The sequence below is a fragment of the Gossypium hirsutum genome, chromosome A12, assembly GCF_007990345.1.
Source record: "Gossypium hirsutum isolate 1008001.06 chromosome A12, Gossypium_hirsutum_v2.1, whole genome shotgun sequence".
In the NCBI taxonomy this organism is placed as follows: domain Eukaryota; kingdom Viridiplantae; phylum Streptophyta; class Magnoliopsida; order Malvales; family Malvaceae; genus Gossypium; species Gossypium hirsutum.
Window position 1 is genome coordinate 14,265,428 of NC_053435.1, and position 14,543 is coordinate 14,279,970.

At 35.3% G+C, this 14,543-nt stretch overlaps 2 protein-coding genes across 3 annotated transcripts; one reads left to right on the plus strand and one right to left on the minus strand.

Moving 5' to 3' along the window:
- Positions 1-8,427: 8,427 nt before the first annotated feature.
- On the plus strand, positions 8,428-11,782 carry LOC107926990 (B-box zinc finger protein 19). 2 transcript variants are annotated; one of them, XM_016857949.2, is made up of 5 exons: positions 8,428-9,113; positions 9,627-9,723; positions 9,842-9,957; positions 10,053-10,271; positions 10,378-10,867. In XM_016857949.2, exons 1-5 carry the CDS (start codon positions 9,021-9,023, stop codon positions 10,381-10,383), a joined length of 531 nt encoding a protein of 176 aa, XP_016713438.1. In that variant the 5' UTR covers positions 8,428-9,020; the 3' UTR covers positions 10,384-10,867. The 2 variants fall into 2 exon arrangements, with proteins under 2 accessions (XP_016713438.1, XP_040939929.1); XM_041083995.1 differs by lacking the exon at positions 10,378-10,867 and adding an exon at positions 11,007-11,782 and having other exon boundaries at positions 8,437-9,113.
- On the minus strand, positions 11,498-14,448 carry LOC107926947 (fructose-bisphosphate aldolase 1, chloroplastic). The gene is made up of 6 exons (XM_016857890.2): positions 13,167-14,448; positions 12,776-13,045; positions 12,574-12,683; positions 12,319-12,409; positions 11,963-12,232; positions 11,498-11,876 (listed from the first exon to the last, which is right to left on the minus strand). Exons 1-6 carry the CDS (start codon positions 13,335-13,337, stop codon positions 11,598-11,600), a joined length of 1,191 nt encoding a protein of 396 aa, XP_016713379.2. The 5' UTR covers positions 13,338-14,448; the 3' UTR covers positions 11,498-11,597.
- Positions 14,449-14,543: the final 95 nt, after the last annotated feature.

Below are 14,543 nucleotides of genomic sequence, written 5' to 3' on the forward strand. Positions count from 1 at the left end.
TGCGATTTGTGAAACTTAAGTCTAGCCTTGTGACACTAGCATATTAATTTATCATCTCAATAGTTGCATTACCTAAAAGGGTCAATTTGACTAGTGTCTTCAACCAAGTGAATTTTATACTATTCCCATCATATTCATTTTGGTCCTCATCTGGCCAAACACTTAACAATTGATAACAAAGCTACAATTGGCCAATGTTGCTCTCTTTGATTACTGTTATTCACTAATTAGAATGTTGGTTATTAAAGCATCATCTTCCAACATTATAGTTGCTTTCTCGCATAGAAAGTGAAATGCATGCATTTTCGGCCTCCATCTTTCTAGTAAAACGCCAAGCAACTTCAGCATTATTTCAAGCTTGGCTATTCTAAAAGTCATTAATAAATCAACGCTCCTTAAGTGGTCTTCAATACATCCATCCAATTTGGGGAACCTAAGATTATGTCGAGCACAAAATTGTTCAATCTTGTTGTTCAAAATGTAAAAAAAAAAATTTTACTTGAATCTAAAAAAGTTTCATAATGATAGAATATAAATGTAACAAAATGTTATACTAAGAAAATTTTAAAAAAAAATCGAGTGAACAAATTTATCACATTTATAGTACGATAAGTTATATGTTCTTCTTGAAACCTTAAAACAACCATTTTTACAATGTTGTCTGAATCAGACTAAATTAGGAATCAATTAGGGGTATCGATTCGGTAAAAGGCATAAAATCGGTTGACTCGTGGTATGGATCAATTGAACTGGGTTTATAAGTTTTTAATATTTTTATTTTTGTAAATCTTTTAATAATTTATTTTCTTCAAACTATCTGGATCTACCGAACTAAGAACCGATGGTCTAACCGGTTTGACTATTGATCTAATTCCAAAAATATTACCTTTTTATGGAAGGTGAAAGTAGAAAAATTTAAGATTTTTTTTCTAAGTGGGAGAATTTATTTTTCTAGAGAATCTTTAGTAAAAATAAAAGAGAATAGAGTGAAGTATTTATAAAAAAAAAGTGCCTTGCAACTTATGAGTATCGACATTGAGTCAAGAATTATTGCTTGTGGCCCCAACTACATGTGTATTACAGTTAGGAATCTGAATTGCATGAAGAATTTATATCCCATAATATGAATATTAAAATAATCCTCCAAAAAATGGAAAAAAGTTTGAAAATTACATATTTAAAAAAAAATTATTCTTATAATATTTTAATAAAAGATCCTATTTTCTGAAGTTCATAGGTGTTTTTGTAGGTGGTGAAAGAATAATAAGTCTTGTTTAACTAATAGAAGGATAGAAGTTGACAATAAGGCATCTACTTTAATATAAAGAGAAATTTTGTAACACCCCTTACTCGAGTCCGAAGCCGGGACTAGGCACGAGGCATTACCATACTTAATCACATGCATACAATCGTTTTTGAGTCACTAAGACTTGATCAAATTTAAGGCTCTTTCGAACTTTGTTTAAACTCGCCTACGAGGCCTTAAACTTTCATTGGAAACCATTTGGAACCAACTCAGATCCTTAAACCGACTAAATAAAAATAACTCTTGGAACAGGGCACACGCCCGTGTGGTCATTATAACATTGCCGTGCTAATGGCCCGTGTGACACACACGGCCTAAGCATCTAGGGACACGCCCATGTCCCATGCTCATGTGAATTAAATTCTAAATTCGAACCTACAGGGGTTTTCACACAGCCTGACACATGCCCGTGTCTATGGCCAGTGTCCCTTACATAACCATGGCACGTCCATGTCTTAACCGTGTCTAAAAACCTTGACATTCTGTTTCTAACGTCAGAACTCAATTTGGGGCACACGGCCAAGGCACACGTCCGTGGCTAGAGGCCGTGTCCTCTACATGGCTGAGACACATGGCCGTGTCTATGCCCATGTGTTTACTACCATGCATTCTGACTTGCAAATTTTTACGTGCAGGGGACACACAGTTGAACAACATGCCTATAGGGCTGACCATGTGTCTCACACGGCCTAGACACACGCCCGTGTGTCTACCCGTGTGGACAATATAAGGCTATCTACAATGCCTTTGCCACCCTGAAACACAATCTAACATATCAAAGATTTACTTAATATGAGTTCTCAACCAAACAACCATAGTTAAGACCTATATACGTTACATATATTTAACCATGCCAACAAATTCACATTTATGACAGACTGACTTACATTCACATAATAACTTTCAATATTAGCCATTTTCCATGGCCTTATACAAAACGAATCAAATGCTAAAGTAAGCCAACACATTTGGCCAATTAACAATGACACAAAACTCAAAAGTCAGGGTCCTATACATGCCATAGTCAAAACAAAAGATCTAACTATACCAAGTGCTGTTGGTGATAGTGTGATCGATGCCTCTGACGTCCGATGGTCCTTGAGCTAATTAGGCGGCACTATAAGAAAATGGAAAGGAGAGTGAGTAAGCATAAAGCTTAGTAAGTTGCATGCAATAAATATAACAACAACTTTACCATTCATCATCTACTCATAGTACTAAAGTAGGCATAAGCACAACTTACTCATCACTATCCAATACAATTCACATAGCACATATTGAACTCACATCTCATACATTTCAAATAGGTACCAGTACCACTCACAACATGTTTATACTCTTCTCGTTTAACTTAAACTGACACACTCACCGTTGAACCATTTGGAATGTTAGCAGATATTCACTAAGCCTCAAACATAAGGTATAATGTTGATGCCATGTCTCGGACATAGTCTTACACTGGCTCATCTATCAAGTTGATGTCATGTCCCAGACATGGTCTTACACTGACTATCGAAATCGAGGCCGACGCCATGTCCCAGACATGGTCTTACACTAGCTCTCACATATCCGTGCTGATGTCATATCCCAGACATGGTCTAATACTGACACCTCTATACGTTCCGATGCCATGTCCCAGACATGGTCTTACACTGACACATCTTATAGTTGATGCATGTCCCAGACATGTTTTACACTAGCTCTCGTCTCAATGCCGATGCCATGTCCCAGACATGGTCTTACACTGGCTCTCATAATGTGGTTGATGCATGTCCCAGACATGTCTTACACTAGCACACAAATGACCCAAATGTCATGGCATGAATATCCAATTTGTTCCTAAGGTTCACCCGGGAGTTCTATTATCTCAATTATCATCATGTATTTTCATTTCCACAATTAAGCAATTTATGCTGTAAAAATTCATGCACAATTGATAACAATATAGTTGCATTATTTACACATAACTTACCTCGGTAATCAAAATGTAGGTGACTAGTCGGTTTTAGTCCGTTAGCTTTATTTTTCTCCAATCTAGGCCTAGATTGTGTAATTCTTGATCTAAATTGAAAAAATTCACAATTTTAATTATTTTATCGATCTAGGTACTCAACAATTCATAATTTGGGAAAATGACCATTTTGCCCCTAGACTTTCACAAAATGACCATTTTACCCCTAAACCCAAAAATCAATTTTTATCAAGTTTTCTTATTAGCCAAGCCTAACAGACCATTTATTTCTCTTATGACAACCCCAAATTCCTAATATTTCACAATATTATTATTTATTTTACAAACTTTACAAAATGGTCCTATTAGGGTTTTCATGAGAAGTCCATTCACAAAAGTTGTTTATTTCATAACCATGATTCATTTTCTTCCATAAAATTTCAGAAAACAACATGAACACTCTCATGGTAAAACCTTAGACTGTAATACCCCGAAAATTTTTATAGTAAAATATTATCCGTGATATAGTAAAATAAGGAAATAAAGTGACAAAAAGGGAATTTTTGAGTGATGTCAATATTGAGAAGTATATTATGATATATTAATTCAAGAAAGGACTAAATTGCAAAGATGAGAAAAGTCTTGTTGCACAAGAGTAAATACTTAAAATTTAAGGGGTTGAAGTGTAAATATAAAAAAGTTGAAGGACTAATGGTGCAAATATTTTAAGGGTGGAATTATCTAGAAACCAAGAAAATTTGATGAATTAGGACCAAATTGAATAGGTAAAAAAATTATGAGGGACTAAATCGCAATTTTACTAAATTAAGTGATGACTCAAGGATGGAATTCTAAAAGATCATGAAGGGCAAAATGGTCAATTAGTAAGAGAGAGAATTCTAGAATGTAATGATTATGTTGATGATATTTTAAATTAATTAATTAGATAAATATTATTTTATTAATATTTTATAAGATGTTTATTATTATTATATTATTATTTATTTAGTATAAAAGGAAGGAAAGATGAAGAATTATCAACACATTTCCTTTCCCATGCAAACTAACGTAAGATAAGAAGAAGAAAAGAAGTTTGCTTTCTTTACAATTTAGTCCTTCCACCAAAAATTCATTATTTTCACCTAAAAATTGAAAGAATTTCCATAGCCATCAAGAGAGAAAGATAGCAAGGAGATGATGGGGAGCAAGAATATCAAGTTGGATTCAAGAAATCGAAGCTGGAGGAGAGAGAAAAATCAAGTTAAAGATTGAAGTCAATAAGAAAAGGTAAGTACATCAAGATTTCAATATGTTTTTAAGTTTGTTATTATTGATAAAGCATGGAAATAATGTTATAGTAGAGTTTTCTTACATAAGGTCCTATGTTCTTGATATGTTAGTGAAGAAAAAATAAGAGAAAGTGATGAGAAATGGTGTAGAAAAAGAAAATAAGGATGTTATAACATGGTAATTAATATCTTGTACTAAAACAGTTTTAGACAGCAGCAGTAGTCTAACTTTGAAAAATCATAAAAAAATTTAGAAATCTAATTATAGGATGAATAAAATATGAAATTAAATATTCTTAAGTCTAGTTTCTTATAGAAGAAATTATGTAAGAAATGGAATTCTAAATCATGAGATATGATGAATTTTGTGAGACAAGGTCAGAATGATTTTGGTTCCCCTATTCTAAATTTGTAAAATCATAAAAAAAATTGGATAAAAATAATTAGAGGCTTAAATTTATATGTTTAGAATCCTGAATGAGTCTATTTTTAATAGAAACAAATACGAACATCATTCGAATTCTGTACAAGGAGATAATTAATTTTTAGTGAAGAAGGGTCACAACTGTCAGACAGCAGAATAAGGGTAACTTTAAAGAATAAACTGTACTTATTGACTAAACCAAAAATTCTGAAAATTTTATGGTAAGAATATATATGAGTCTAGTTTCAGGGAAAATTATTGGATCTTAATTTGGAGTCCTATAGCTCCAGATATAAATAATTTAGTGACTATGACACAGATGGACAGCTTGAATATTCATAAAAGTAAATAATAAAGATTATAGATAATGTTACTTACAAGTGTGCTACATACATCAAGGATGTGGAATGGAGAGGTGGAGGAGGAAAACATATATGAATATTCATTAAGCATGGCTAATTTGCATATTTTAGGCTTAGGGACTAAATTGAATAAAAGTAAAACTTTATGGGTAATTTTGTAAAAATGTCAGAAATGACCAAATTGCATGAAATGGATTATTTTATTATTTAAATTACAAAATTGAATGAAATTATTAATTTAGTTCAAGATCAGGGGAAAACATGTTTTAGGGATTAAATTGAAAAGTGTTGAAATTATGGAAAATTCTGATATTTTATAGAATTCATGGACTGTTATCAATATATATGAGAATAATAGCTGGAAATAAGGATTAAATTGCAAGAATTTTATTTTTCTGACCCTAAGGACGAAATCATCATTAATTAAAAGTTTAAGGGCAAAATGGTAATTTTGCCTAGAGCATTAATTAAATGCATTAGAAGATGAAATGAATGAAAATGATGATCAAATTTATTTATAAAGATCTGGACGACTCAAATATGAGACTTGATCGTGGAAAAGAAAAGATATCGGATTAATGAAATTATAAACACAAACAAGCAATGAGGTAAGTTCGTGTAACTTGAATTATATTCTTAAATGCTTGAAATGCATGTTTTTGATATGAATATGATTTGAATGTTCATTATATGGAAATTTATGAAACATTGATATATTTGATAAAATGGGAAGAAATCCCGTTTGAATGAAAGGAAAATTCGATGGATCTCTGAAAAGGAATTGACGGTAAAAAGGATCTAGCCCGGACGGGTGATCCTATCCTGATATAGCCCTCCCGAAGAATATGTGTAAAATGGATTTAGCCCGGACGGGTAATCCGAATTAGGGTCTGAATTTAGCCTGGACTGGTAATTCAGATCCAAGCTCATTAGAGTAATTGTCGTTGCAGGGGATTTAGCCTGGACTGGTAATCCCGACAATACTCTATGAGTTTATATTACAGGGGATTTAGCCTGGACTAGTAATCCCACTGTAAGGATGAGGTTCGTGGGAGTGTGCTCTTTGATATGAAATGTGTAAGACCATGGTTGAAAGATACCATGGCAACCTGATATGAAATGTGTAAGACCATGGTTGAAAGATACCATGGCAGCCTGATATGAAATGTGTAAGACCATGGTTGAAAGATACCATGGCAACCTGATATGAAATGTGTAAGACCATGGTTGAAAGATACCATGGCAACGTGATATGAAATGAACAAGACCATAGTTGAAAGATACCATGGCAACATGACAGAAAATGAGTAAGACCATAGTTGAAAGACACTATGGAATCATGTCAAAGATAAATAAGACCGTGGATGGGAGACGCTCTAACATCTGTTGAACAATTGATATTCAGGTAATATGTATCAAATGACGAATGGTTATATGAAATAATTATGAAGATAGATAAACGAAATAAGTATAAGTACATGGAATATAATTTATGTTAAGTTTGATATAAGCTATTACCGGAATAAATATACATAAAATATATGCAAATGATGGAGCATGAAATATTGATATAATGAAATGAATGATATATGCTTATGAAGAAACGGTAAGAGCATGATATGTTTCATGACATGTACATATATGATTATCTTTGATATGTTGATACAAGGAATTTATGTAAGTTGAGACTATTATTAAACTCAAGTGCGATATGTCGAGAAAATAGATATATCAATGCTGAATTTATATGAGATATGTGCAAGTATACTAACAATGTTGCTGTTTGATGCTTATACAAGTGTCAAACTGTTGATTGAATGGTAATATATTTATTTATATGATGCATTGAATCGGTAAGTATTTAAATTTTTTTTAGTGATCTGTAAATAGTAGTAATGCTCCGAAACCCTGTTCTGGCAGCGGATACGGGTTAGGGGTGTTACATAGACTTTCAACCATTTTACAAAATAGTCCCCTCATTTGAAAGCTCATGCAACAAGGGTTCTAAAAAATACAAAAATAATCAAGAAAGACCATCAAAATCACTTACTTGAGAGGGTTACAAGTTGCTAAAATTTTCAAGCTTTCAAACCCCAACAATGGCTGAATTTTCGGTGGAGAGGAAATGGTGAAAAGGGATTATATCATCTTTTTTTTATTTTATCTCTATTTTAGTCAAATAACTACCAAAACCCACCTAATTTGCCTTTTTGACCATTATTGTCCCTATGGCCGGCCAAGCACTCTTTTTAGAGCCTATTTACCCTTTAAAGACCCCGCAATTTTGGTTCTCTAGCTATTTGACACCTTTAACTATTAAAATAGGACTTTTGTACTTTATGCGATTTAGTCTTTTTTCGCGATTAAGCTCTCGAACGCTAAAATTAATTCACCAAATTTTTCATGCACCTTTATAATCATGTCATCACACATAAAATAATATTAAAATAATTTTTATGGCTTCGAAATAGTAGTTCCGTAACCACTGTTCCAATTAACCCTAAAATCGATCTATTACAAATTTAGTGTTCGAAATGCAATTGTTTGCCACATCTAACTTTTATTATTATTATTAAAATTAACCATTCATTCTGTTTTAAACCCCATCCTTATCCACCTTAGCCTTAGCCAATCAATCATAGCAATGGACCAAGACTAAATAATTTTGGTAACTTCAATTTTACCATGACTATAGTTGAACCTTCATGGGTGAAATATGTAAAATTTCATCCTTTTGTTATTGCTTTAATACATAAACTTAGATAATTGATATTTATTATTAGACCATAAATTGTCAAGAAAAAGAAAGATAAAAGAAAAAAGTTTTCAAGAAAATAACTCTCTCAGATTATATTATTGAAAATGATAATTATAAAGTTGAAATAATTAATTTTCATAAAATATAGAAGACACATGAAAAATACATTTGTCATTAAAAAAAATCTAGATAGGATTAAATGGGATACAACCATCCAACCAAAGGATTTGGGAATTGTATGACAATCATAGAAACGAGATATGCTTCCTTACAAGGTATCATCAGCCAGACAGCCCACTTTATAAGAGAAGTTGTTTTGAGTGCTTTATGACAACTTAACAAAATTCCCTGCTCACACCACCATCTCACCATGGATGTATACACGTGGGAAGAAGAGGAAAAAACAGGGTCCCATTGCAGATACGTGAGTGGTGAGCAAGAGACGCGCTCAACCACTCAAAACTAATAAAAGCCAAGTCTTTCTTTGAAAACTTGTGGTGCTCATCTCATTAAGGGAGCAAAGCAAATACCCAAATCAATCAAACCAAACTTTAATAACACCTCCACTTCCAGCCCCTCCTCTCTCTCTCTCTCTATCATTATTTCATTTGTTGTCTTTGTTGCCATTTTATAGATTTCCTCTAATCTTTTCCTAATATTATAAAAGAAAAGAAAAACATATATTATTTTTTCTCCCTTATCACCAGTCCTAGTCTTTGCCTGCCATCATCATCATTATCACCAACCAACACCAACAACAGCGGCCTCTACTTATCATATTCATTTGATTATAAAACTGGCGTGTTTTCATTTGCTTTTTACTTGGGGTGGTTCTTTTGTTTCTGGGGTGTCTTATTATTATTTTGTGTAAAAAAGAGAGAGGAATAGTTTTGCTTGTGGATTAGGAGAGAATGAGAGTGAGAGAGAATTATGCGAATCCTTTGCGATGCTTGTGAAAGTGCTCCTGCTATTGTCTTCTGTGCTGCGGATGAAGCTGCTCTTTGCCGTGCCTGTGATGAAAAGGTTGGTTCTTTCTTCAATTGATTCTATTTTTCATGTAAATATACATCTGGGGGGTGGGGGGGGGATGTCTGTTTTACCTGTTAAATGGACCCCCCACCCCATGTGGGATTTTGTGGTCTGTTCTTCTTCTGTTTAGGAGGCAGGATTTTGACATGGTTGCATGAAAGTCCCATTGTTTATTTCTAGATACTTGACAGAATCTGGTTTTCCATTAAACCCAACTAAAGGTCCCTCTTTTCTTCTTCAAAATTGAGTCTTTTAAGCGCTTTCTTCTGTACTACTTACTTCTAGCATAAGCAAGCAACTGTTCAGATTATTCTTTCTATAAACTCTCAGCTGGAATTGCAAATATTGATAAAAATATATTGCTATATCTTTTGATTTTATTCATCTCAAAAACCTCGTTTGCATTGTTACCAAAAGGATGCGTCTTCAAACTTGTTATGGATTAGATTTTCAATTCTTTCGTTGTTATAGATTGCAGGTGAAAATTTTAACCCTTGCTTTAAACAGGTCCACATGTGCAATAAACTTGCTAGCCGACATGTCCGGGTTGGTTTGGCAAATCCCAGTGATGTTCCTCGCTGTGACATATGCGAAAATGCACCTGGTATGCAGGTGTCTTTTTGTCTTTTCCTTTCATTATAGAGCTTTGTTGCTATATCAGCTCCATTAGAAGTTTCAAGTTTCTTAAACTTACGTTCATCATCTCTTGGCTACCAATGTAGCTTTCTTTTACTGCGAGATAGATGGAAGTTCCCTTTGTTTGCAATGTGATATGATTGTACATGTTGGAGGTAAAAGAACTCATGGAAGAAATCTTCTCTTAAGGCAGAGAGTAGAGGTTTGTTACTTAATCTCTGTAAAGAATTTGGGTCATATATTCCCTCCTGGAGTTTTAATGTGCCATTGGAATTTGATTTCTCGTCCTTTATATAGTTTCCAGGGGATAAACCTGCTCATATAGATGAGACCAGAAGAGGCCAAAATCATCCACCTAAAACACCTGTTCGAGAGAAGCAACAAAATCACAAGGTCTCTCCTGTTCATGGGGCAGATGCTGCTGCTGCTGCTGTTGGCCATCTCGAAACCGATACTAAAATGATAGATTTAAATATGAAGCCTCATCGAATACATGGGCAAGCCTCAAACAATCAGGTTAGAACTACTTTTAAACTATTTTCTATACCTATATAAACATGCTTATCTTTTTCTTTCACTGCATTTGAAACACATGGTGTAATTGTTCTTTCAACATGTTTAGGGGTAATATCTGCAATTATTTATTAAGGAGTGTGACTAAGAGGCTGTCTTGGTTGGAACTTGGAGGCCCTCTGCTTTTCATTTGCAATGGCGATGCGGTTGTTTCAATATCCGTGGAAAGATTCAAAGCTATGTATGAGGATTGTATGACTTCTCAATCAGATTGCAGAATCGGGCTGAGAGGATAGATATGGAAAATTCATAAAAGGGTGTTGGAGATCTTCATAAAGTTCATGAGGTCAAATGGAGGATGATAGAATTTAGAACAGAAAATGTTGTACCTTAAAGAATAATTGGCTTGTATTAACAAAGACTAAGATAATATTTTTGGAATTTCTCCTAAAGATAATGATTTCAGTGCTAGTTGCGTTGTTTTAGTTCTTGGAAGTACTGACAGTTTCATTGTTGACAAACATCTGCTTGGTTTTTAAGTCCAACTGAGAGATTTCATTGATGAATGGTACATTTGTGGATTCCATAATGTTATTAAACATTCTTGTAAATTTTGTTTTTTGTTTGACTTATAAAGCAAATAGGAAGTAAATTTTGTTTTTTGTTTGACTTATAAAGCAAATAGGACTATTTGAGAATGCCTATGATTAATACTTGAGTAGTGCTATACTTGTATAGGAGGACGGTCCAAATAACCAAATCCTGATGCAAGTTATGTATGGAAAACATTACAGTTGTGGGATTCCCATTTCAGCCTACTGATAAGGATAAGGAGAAGCAGATGGAGCACTGATGATGACAAATGGTAGCAGAAGGGATGGAGGCTAACAACACATGTTGAAGCAACGTCTAGACATGTGAGACTCTTCGTACAGTTTGAAATAAGGGTATGGACAATTTCAGTATAACAGAATATCTTCTCACAGTAGCCAGGTTGGGCCTGAGTTATGTCATGTGAGCATTCTTCCTAAATATTCAAAACCTTGTCTGTATCTGATATGGGTGTTAATGCACTTGTCTTATTTCCCTGAGGATGAGCAAAGTTATGGTTGAAGTCACATTTTGCAGTTAGATTAGTATTCCACGTGCACGATCACAGAGCTCACATTAGTTTTTGTATGGATTGGTCTAATTCTTATGCTTTAACATAATTATTAAGAGGGAAAAAAGGGGAAAACAAAGGCGTTTATAATGAAAGATCAGTGTTCTGCTCTTTCAATTAAATTTTCAGTGCAGGAAATTCATTGACCTGTTGAAGATACAAACATGCTAATAGACATAACCCTTGACAAACATTCCTTGCTTGGCCTCCTCTGACTCTCCTTCGCCAGTGTACTTTCCGAGTTGAGCAAGAGAGTTGGCCTTTGCTCGGATGAGCAGCGCTTCCTGAGCATCCTTCACATTCTCAGGCCTGCCTCCCCACTTCTTCAGGCAAGTGTTTTGAAGGGCTCTTGCATATGAGAATGACACATGCCATGGGTTTGGAGCTTGGTTCATTGCATTCAAGTTCAAGGTAGCCTCAACTTCAGACTGCCCACCAGACAAAAACTGCCAAAAAAATGCAACCAAACAACCATTAGCTGCTAAGTTTCCTCTAGGCATGTTAAAGAACTTATATTATCGTAGCCAATTACCATGATTCCAGGGACAGCTGGAGGGATTCTTTGGCGGAGGAGGCTGAGGGTGTAATCAGCAACTTGTTGAGGAGTAGCCCTGTCCTTGCACTCCGCACCGGGAGTGACCATACTTGGCTTGAGGAGGATACCTTGAAACATCACATTGTTCTGGGCAAGATAGAAGAAAACCTCAGCCCATACCTTTTTGGCTACTTCGAAAGTCCTGTCAATTCCGTGATCACCATCAAGCAAGATCTCTGGCTCAACAATTGGAACCAATCCATTGTCCTGCATGACCAAACATCCAAAAGATTATCTAGTGCCAAAGAAAATGCAATTGAGACAGTACCGTGATAAAATTTAGTTCATCTTACCTGAGAGATGGCGGCATAGCGAGCAAGTCCCCAGGCTGCTTCCTTCACAGCAAGTTCGGTTGGTCCATTGGGAATGCTTACCACAGTACGCCTATAATAACATTTGGAAGCATACTAATAGCATAAACATAACGAATGAATGAGAATATATGTATGTAATCCTTATGTCACTTGTCTGTATGGATAACACAAGGGAAACGCTAACGGAAATCTGAAAAATTTTCGAACGGAGGGCCATATGAATAAAAACCTCACCATTTTGCAAAACGAGCTCCTTGTTGGTAGTATGCAGCTGAACGTGGAGCGAGGCCATCAAGACCTTGGCACCATGACTCGTTGTTTGAACCAGCCAGTGGAACAAGACCCTGTAGGGTTTATATTATCATGCTCCTAGTAACATATACAACTTAGAAATAAAAACCAGATGTTCCTCCATAAAATGGGACATGAGATTTACCTTGTCAACCTTGATACCAGGGACTATGTTCTGCTCAACAAGAACATCAACCATCTTCTTGCCATCAATTGTGGTTTGATAGAGGGTTTCCTCAAAGAGGATGGCACCTGAGATGTACTGACCAAGGCCAGGAGCTGAAACAAGCAACGTCCTGTAGGCTTGGCGGTTAGCCTCCGTGTTTTCTAGCCCGATTGAGGCCAAACGTTTCCCACAGGTAGCGTTGGACTCATCCATGGCCAAAATTCCACGGCCAGGAGAAGCAATAGCTTTCTACAAACATCCAACAATTAGTAAAATCATTGTTCTTTCTTTCAGCAAATGCTCAGTTTCTTAGTATTAGCATATATCTTGAGCAAATTGTGGAAGAGCTTAGAACTATATGAACACTTACAGCAGTCTTGACAAGCTCATCGGCATATGAGCTTGCACGCACAGTTAGTCCGGAGGGTGCAACAGGGTGGCACCTCACCACAGAAGTGGAAGGTTGGCGAAGGGTGTGACCCTTAACCCACTCAGACTTGTCTAAAACTGGTGAAGTCTTGAGGAGAGAAGCAGAGGCCATGGTTTTGCTTTTTCAGTGCTTTCTCTTATCTCTCAGCTCAAGCTTTTTTGACACAACGTTTAAGCTCCAATTCTCTAAATTATAGTTGCTAGCCCCTGCCAAGAGATATCTTGTATGAGGCTGTTATACATGGGCCAATCATCAACTGACATGATGGATGCTTACTTGGCAACTTGGTATGGCAAAGGTGTGGCTGATGTGAGGTAGGGGTTTAAGACATACATATCTTGTGGAATTTGTGTCTTGAAATAAAAGGTTTAATTTTCTAAAATTTGTAAAACCAGGAAAATAAAAATGAAATCAATGCCAAAACCCTGATCTTTTTTGTAGCTGTTTGATTTTTGTTTGTTATTATTTTGAGTTTTTTTCTTTCTTAAAATCACCCAAAAGGCAAGATGCAGACATCCTACTAAAAGGGTTGTAAACACCTTTGGAATATTTATATTTTTCTTCTGATTAGCCAGCAAATTAACTTCCTGCTCGAAACCAATTTGATGCATTCATTATCTTTCAAATAAAGAAATCAAGTGGTAGAGTCTCCTGGTTACAAACATGCTGATGGGAAGTGAAGATGAACATAAATAAATGACAATAGTCTCAATGCTTCAAGCACCTCTTCTACATGCACCAAAAACACGTATAGTATAGTATAGTATTTCGAAGCAACAGGTGGCCAGGGACCACTAATTCTGCAGCCTTACGACAAGGTGCAAACTTGTCTGACAAGGACAGTTTTCAATCAATTCTCTAGCGATTGTAAGGGGAAGCGGTAAAGAATCAGTGGTAGCCTCATTGGTTACCTCAAGCTGCAGAAGTGAGCTAATGACCAAGCAATTCTCTTGTAGACATCATAGGCCCCATAATCTAAAGATCTGGCAACTGTAAGCATATGGAAAATGCAACTAATAAAACAAATAAGCAGACACCATTGATTGTGGAGAAGAGAAAAGCTCCTCAAAGGACATCAAGGAGTCATTGTGGAACAGATTCAGACACCATGCAACTAAAAATCCTCAAAACACTTATGAACAATCCCACGGCTATTCTCAGCCGCTAAATCTCTGGGGCATCTTAGAGCTCAGGTTATTCAAGTTAAGCATATAAACTTCTGTCTAACCAATTCTCAACCCCACAAACAAATTCTCTGTTCATATAAAAAAAAAAGAAAATCTAGAGAAAGATTCCATGGCAATTTAGAATCTTAGT

What these genes read in the sequence shown, in the direction of transcription:
- LOC107926990 (XM_041083995.1), top strand. Translation starts at nt 9,021, where the DNA reads ATGCGAATCCTTTGCGATGCTTGTGAAAGTGCTCCTGCTATTGTCTTC. An exon ending in TCTTAAGGCAGAGAGTAGAG is followed by an intron (nt 9,958 to 10,052) that starts GTTTGTTACTTA and finishes TCCTTTATATAG; the next exon opens with TTTCCAGGGGATAAACCTGC. An exon ending in GGCAAGCCTCAAACAATCAG is followed by an intron (nt 10,272 to 11,006) that starts GTTAGAACTACT and finishes ATACTTGTATAG; the next exon opens with GAGGACGGTCCAAATAACCA.
- LOC107926947 (XM_016857890.2), bottom strand. Translation starts at nt 13,337, where the DNA reads ATGGCCTCTGCTTCTCTCCTCAAGACTTCACCAGTTTTAGACAAGTCT. An exon ending in ATGAGCTTGTCAAGACTGCT is followed by an intron (nt 13,046 to 13,166) that starts GTAAGTGTTCAT and finishes GGATGTTTGTAG; the next exon opens with AAAGCTATTGCTTCTCCTGG. An exon ending in GCTATGCCGCCATCTCTCAG is followed by an intron (nt 12,233 to 12,318) that starts GTAAGATGAACT and finishes TTGGTCATGCAG; the next exon opens with GACAATGGATTGGTTCCAAT.